The following is a 6,000-nucleotide window of genomic DNA, read 5'->3' as shown; positions in this document are numbered from 1 at the left end:
CTGCTTTTGCTTCTCTTTTGTGCATTTACATAGTCTTTTAGCCAAAAGCTGCATACCCCTATTTTAAATATTTGTAACATGCAGATTTTATTTTTATGAACCTGCAATAGCAAATAGTCTCAACTTTCTGTACTGAAGAAAAAAACCAATCTCTCAACTTGTCTTTGTACTGCATCTCAGCATCTTTTATTGTGACCTACAGCCATCAAGAGATTTAAGAACTTAACACGTTATACAAAAAAAATCTTCTGTAACCAGAGAAGGCTTGGATAGCACAGCTCAAAGGCTGCAATACTAAATGAACTGAAGAACAGAATTAACTGAAAGTTAAAGAAGAGGAATTTAGTGCAATGTTTACTCTTTCTTAACTGATGCTTTACCTGCAATATACTCAAGTGTGTTTCATCTGATACACATAATAAAGTAAAACAGAAAATTAAAGTCTATCAGTCTCACTACATACCTCAGCATGCTGGCCATCTGAAGTAAAAATATGAGTAACAGTCATTTCGTTCTTTGTCAGAGTTCCAGTTTTATCTGAACAAATTACATTGCAACAACCTGAAATAACCAATTAACATAAGACAATGCTTGTTTAGAACAATAAGAGTAACTAGCAAGAACAAAAGCATTCCAGACAAGAAAATTCAAGAAATACTGCAGCTGTCTTTGTGAAAAAACAAAATGGGATTCAACAAAGACAGCTAATTTTCAACTATTAATGAATCGCTGTACAAAGTTCTTCACAAGTTTGTTCAGTAAATAAAAAAATCTATTTAAAATCCCAAATTCACAACTTGTCTGAAATGCTTCCGTTCTCTACCTCTCCCTCATTTTATTCTGCCGTACCTCAAACTACATTACTAAAATGACAATTGCGATTCCTGGTTAGGAGGAAAGCTAAGACACTGCTTTATAGCAGTCATTCTTCTTTAACAAAAAGCACAACATCTAACAGTAGCATACAAAAGTGTGACTTACTACTAAGCCTGCAAATTTTAAGATTGAAAAGATTACAGAAATGTGAAATTAGTAGGTGCCTTTTTAACTCAGGAAAAGAGTATTTTGAGAGTGCTGCAGTATCTTGACAATTTTGGACACGATAGCAGGAATTGCAAAAGCAACAGAAAACCTTGCAACACTAATGAAACTGTGCTAGAGCCATTAGAAAAAATATTTCCAATCTTCAAATTCAAAAAGAAATTCAAATGAAGCACAATTATTAACTTAGTATTTCTATTTCTTTTCCACGTCCTGTGCTTCGCATGTTTCATGACTGAAACTACATACAGAATGTTTTTAAGCTTTAATAGTTTTAAACATTTAAACATTTTTAAGTTTAAATATGAGCAGCATAACATCCTGAAGGTGATTACATTATGATTAATAATAATTGTGATTACAAAGTTTTTTCTAATATTCAAACTTGGATTTGTTTCCAACTGTCAATACCAGTCCTAAATTTACACTAAAAAATTTAATTTAAAAAACATTTTACTAGTCTTATTTAAGAAGAACATCTTACAGCAAACAAGTACTCATGCAGTTAGAGTACAGCTAGCATGACATGCTGACAGACTGTTTATTTCAGTTCAAAAAAAAGTAGAGGGTGCACAAAAATGTATACCTGAATTCTAACTCTGTGTATAATGCATTCAATTTAGAAATGTTTTAGACACCACCACATTGCCACCAAAATGAGAATACCTGTTGTATTTTAAACATTAGTCATCAGTATTTATGTTGATATCCTAACAATCGTATCAAAATACTATCTCTAAGTTAGTCTAGTCATACCTAAAGTTTCAACAATAGGCAGTTTTTTTACAATAGCCCGTTTCTTCACCATTCTCATCACACCAAGGGCCAGTGTCACTGTTACCACAATTGGGAGTCCTTCAGGGATTGCAGCCACAGCCAAACTGTAATGAAAGTAATCATACAAATCTTGTCTTAGAATGTCATACATGAATACATAGTAACAATGCATTTACACTTCAGAACATTGTTTCTGTAGTTGTCTTGTTCACTGAGGTTAAGAGTGAAAGGAAGCAACTGTAGTTTGACTCTAGTTGTACACCATTCATTATAAGATACACACTGACGACAGTAACAAAATGCAGTAACTTAGACATTTCTACTCATTACTTATGCAAAAGTATGAAGAAAAGTTGGGGGAAGGGAGAAATCAACTGTACATCTGTTTTGCCTACACAAAACACTAATTAGTACTATGCAAAGCAGCCCAGATGGTGAAGAGTAAGTGTAGTCAGCTCTAAACAGAACTAGGAAATACCACCACTTCAAGAGACCACTGATCCAAAGCTGTTACTTGCAGATCATGATGTGGCAGCAAGTGAAGTGCGGGAATGGCACAGAAGGTCATTTAAAAAACAAACTAATAAAAAAACCCTTATAACACTGTAAACAAGATCACAATAATTCATTACACAATGCTCAAAGATGCAGGTCCTGGTGCTCGCCCCTCCCCTCTCCAAAAGGGTAAATCTCCAGAGTCTGATCCTGTCATTTAAAGAAACACTTCTGCCTTATGCACTGTCCATGTAATTAGCAATTCAGCAACTTTTCTAAGAGTATGGAGTTAGATCATCTAAACTCAGTGTTATTCTCAGCAGACAACACCCCGGGATTAAGTTTCTATAATATACTAGAAAATGCGCTAATGAACTATATGACACAAGGCTTGTAGTAACTTGGTTTTATCTGATGCCACTTATAAAATTATATTTACTTTATTTACTCAGTGATGGAAATTCAAACTGTACAACTCTATCATCTGCAGATATTCCACAATGTGCTCAGAAATCACCACATAAATGCACGGTTTAAGAGACTGACAAGAACATACTGTATCATAAAAAATGAGTATGAATCTCCTTTTTTTACAGCACAAAGTCTATTTTCATTTTGAATCTTATGTGAACTTAAAAGCAGAGTCTGTGTGCAAGCGTATTATAATATACATCACTGGCTTTCACTTTGGTGCAATGCACGATCTACACTATTTAAAAACAAAAATCTTACCTCACACCAATTGTGAACATATCAAGGATATGCTTTCCTTGCAACCAGCCAACCAGCATAATAACTCCTAGAAAGAAAACAGTTGTTAGAATAAATATAAAACTAATACGTACTGTGTAGCCTCATGAGGACAAGAAAAAGAAATCAAATAGCCAAAACCAAGCCATTGAGCTACACCTATAAAAATCTATTGTTTCTTTCACTGCCAAAGCATGATTCCATTAGTATGGCAAAGTTGAAGAAAGTTTCTGCCAGTCAAGTTGCCCAATCATACCACCAGTGAAGTACTCGCTTATGCACACCTTGACTCACAATACAAGACACATTGCAATTTAAAAGTAAGCATTTAGAGGACAAAAGGTCAGTCAGAAAAGTATGTGCGCAGGAAGAAGCAAGTAAACACCCTTATGATGGAAGTTATGTCACATTAGTAATCTTCAGATGATTAGTGGCATGAACTTAAAGTGACCAATAAAATGAGGAGCCAAAATATTTTAAAAAAAAGAGATCAAGCCTTCCATTTTCCCAAGCCTACATGTTAGTTTCAGTTACATAATAATTTGTAATTCCTTTACATAAATGCTCTTACCTATGATACCAAAGGAATACAACGAAAGCTGTTTTCCCAAGAGATCCATGCTCTTCTGCAGAGGTGTCTTTGGAGCCTTGACAAATGGTAAACGTGCAGCAGTTAACAAGTACAGGTTAAAAAGCATGAACTCTATCACATATTATTTCAGATGTGCAAATTTCAAGACACTGTCCGTGAATAAGATGCAGTTATACCCTATGTTTTCATGGGGTGGAAACTTTGTGAAAACAGGCTACTCTCTTCCATTCTTATGTAGAATTCAAGAAGATTCAAGAACACTTCTATGAAATGAAAAATTTATTAGAAATATTCTTTGAGAGCTTTGTGATGTCTACAGCAAGTTTTATTTTAAAAAAAAAGATATTATCAAAGATTCTATTAAAAAAAAAAATCACGCTGACTAAAAGCCACTGCACTTCTTCCAAGAACAAAAGTTCTTGATAGCAAGAACAAAACTGAATTTTCACGACAGAAGCATTAGAGCCCTGGCCAATTATATCGCAAAAGGAATTTGTTAAATCATCTGCAGAAAATTCAATTTAGCCAAATAGAAAACTATGGAAATATTTAGACAATCTACTGCCAAAAAAAAAAAGCCATAGAAAGGAGGGGACACAAAGCAAAAATTTTAATTTTAAAAAAACAAAACAGGAAAGTGTATTTTTACATTGGACGCCAGAAAGTTTGGGTTTTTTAATAGTAATATATGGTGGACTGCACTACAGAAAGTGTGGCAAAAAAAAGGAAGACAGGGTCATTGTAAAATCATCTTTGTTCAACAAGTTATTAAAAAAGTGCACTATCTGAGAAAGCTGGTATCAAGTCTGATTCACTCTCAACTTCAAAATTTACTTGTAAAATGAGTTTACTATATTATAAACATCAAAAATAACCCTCCAATACTCTAATACTTCAGAATATTGTTGGCACAGAACGCTCACATAGGGTTCTTTTTCTTGGCTTTTTTTTTTCCTCACTAACAATTACACTTGCTATAATACAAACTAAATACTATTGAACAGATGATCATATTTTCCTCACGTGTGTATTAAAGTGGATTCCACTTTGGTGGCTGGACAGCAGTATTCCCTTGAAAGGTATAGTAAGGCACTGCCAGCTTACAACACAAGGTCAGTGAGGCACTCCTGGCTGATGCACTTAATGCCCTTAGTTGTTCTGTTTGGGCAGATTTCAGAAATGTAAATATATGGGAAAAAAGTGCTGCCTATACTATGCCTGATCACGTCCAGGCAGCTGGAGATAGACTGCCTCCTTATGATCCTACATTGGTCAGGCAGCCAGAGAAGCTATAAGCCTCTAGATATACAAAGCACTCAGGAGTCTGAATTCCCATGTGGATCAATGCACTGCAATAAGGAAAAATCACTGTGGGAGTTTGATATACAAGAGTCAAAGGAAGCTTATAAAAGGATAAGGTGGAGATCATGAAGCAGCAGGAGACACATCCATAACCCCAAAGTACACTGCTAATCAAGGGAAAACATAGTGCTGTACATGCAGCACACAAATCTGTCACAAATCCCTTTTGCACAAACATAGTTCCACTTGAAAAAAAATATATTTCCACAAATTGTAATAAGATTTGTTCCATTAAACAGGTTCAGAATATTATTTTCACAGTTAATATTTTTAGGTCAGCTATGGATATTTTGTTGCACTGAATTCAATTACTACTTTCATGTTCAAGAGCTAAGATTTGTTTCACTAGAGGAAAGAAAAATATTAAAAGCAATGTAATTAAGTTTAACTAAATTCCTATGGAATAAATTCAAAGTTTTATTGGATGAAATACACACTTACAAAACACATCTTTTCTTCTAAATATTCACTCTTACCTCTTCTGCTTGCATCATTCTGAAAACCTCCCCAAATTCAGAGTTTTCTCCTGTTCCAATAACTATTCCCTTAAAAAATAAACAAATAAAGCCAATTCAAATCTGAAGTTTAAATTTTATGTTAGTGGCTGCTCTTGACAGCTTTGTCTCAAATACTGGGAAATGCCATTTAGCTTGCTATGATTTCATTAGCATTGTTTATAAAATTAATTCTTGGCAGAAGTAGGAAATATTTTTGTTAAAAAACATTTTGCCTCTGTGAAACAAACTGCTATTCTGTGCATTGCTGAATATTTAGTAACTACCAGTAACAAAACTCAAATAGGGTAACACCTATCTAACACAAGCCAAAACTGTACTTTCAGTTACAGATTTTCAAACACGTGAATGTAGTTCTAGAAGCAGAATACCACATCTTAGACAGCAGGGTTTCCAATCATCTGCTCCCTATAAATTTGAGCTCTCCTGGCCCTAGAATAGTTTTCTTTTTAAACCAGCGTCTGAAAA

General features: G+C 34.3%; 1 protein-coding gene across 2 annotated transcripts in view; it reads right to left on the bottom strand.

The window, feature by feature from the left end:
* ATP2C1 (ATPase, Ca++ transporting, type 2C, member 1) overlaps nucleotides 1–6,000 on the bottom strand; it is a 50,545-nt gene that overhangs the window by 19,238 nt on the left and 25,307 nt on the right. For both annotated transcript variants that reach the window (XM_009879596.1, XM_009879595.1), the window contains exons 9-13: nucleotides 5,494–5,562; nucleotides 3,635–3,710; nucleotides 3,046–3,112; nucleotides 1,798–1,922; nucleotides 464–561 (exon numbers count right to left, since the gene is read on the bottom strand). In XM_009879596.1, the coding sequence (XP_009877898.1) occupies nucleotides 464–561; nucleotides 1,798–1,922; nucleotides 3,046–3,112; nucleotides 3,635–3,710; nucleotides 5,494–5,562 (435 nt within the window). The remainder of the gene's footprint in view (nucleotides 1–463; nucleotides 562–1,797; nucleotides 1,923–3,045; nucleotides 3,113–3,634; nucleotides 3,711–5,493; nucleotides 5,563–6,000) is intronic.

Source organism: Charadrius vociferus, unplaced genomic scaffold (genome assembly GCF_000708025.1).
Source record: "Charadrius vociferus isolate BGI_N301 unplaced genomic scaffold, ASM70802v2 scaffold722, whole genome shotgun sequence".
Lineage (NCBI taxonomy): Eukaryota > Metazoa > Chordata > Aves > Charadriiformes > Charadriidae > Charadrius > Charadrius vociferus.
The sequence above is the reverse complement of the archived record's forward strand: the minus strand, read 5'-3'. Positions and strand labels throughout refer to the sequence as shown.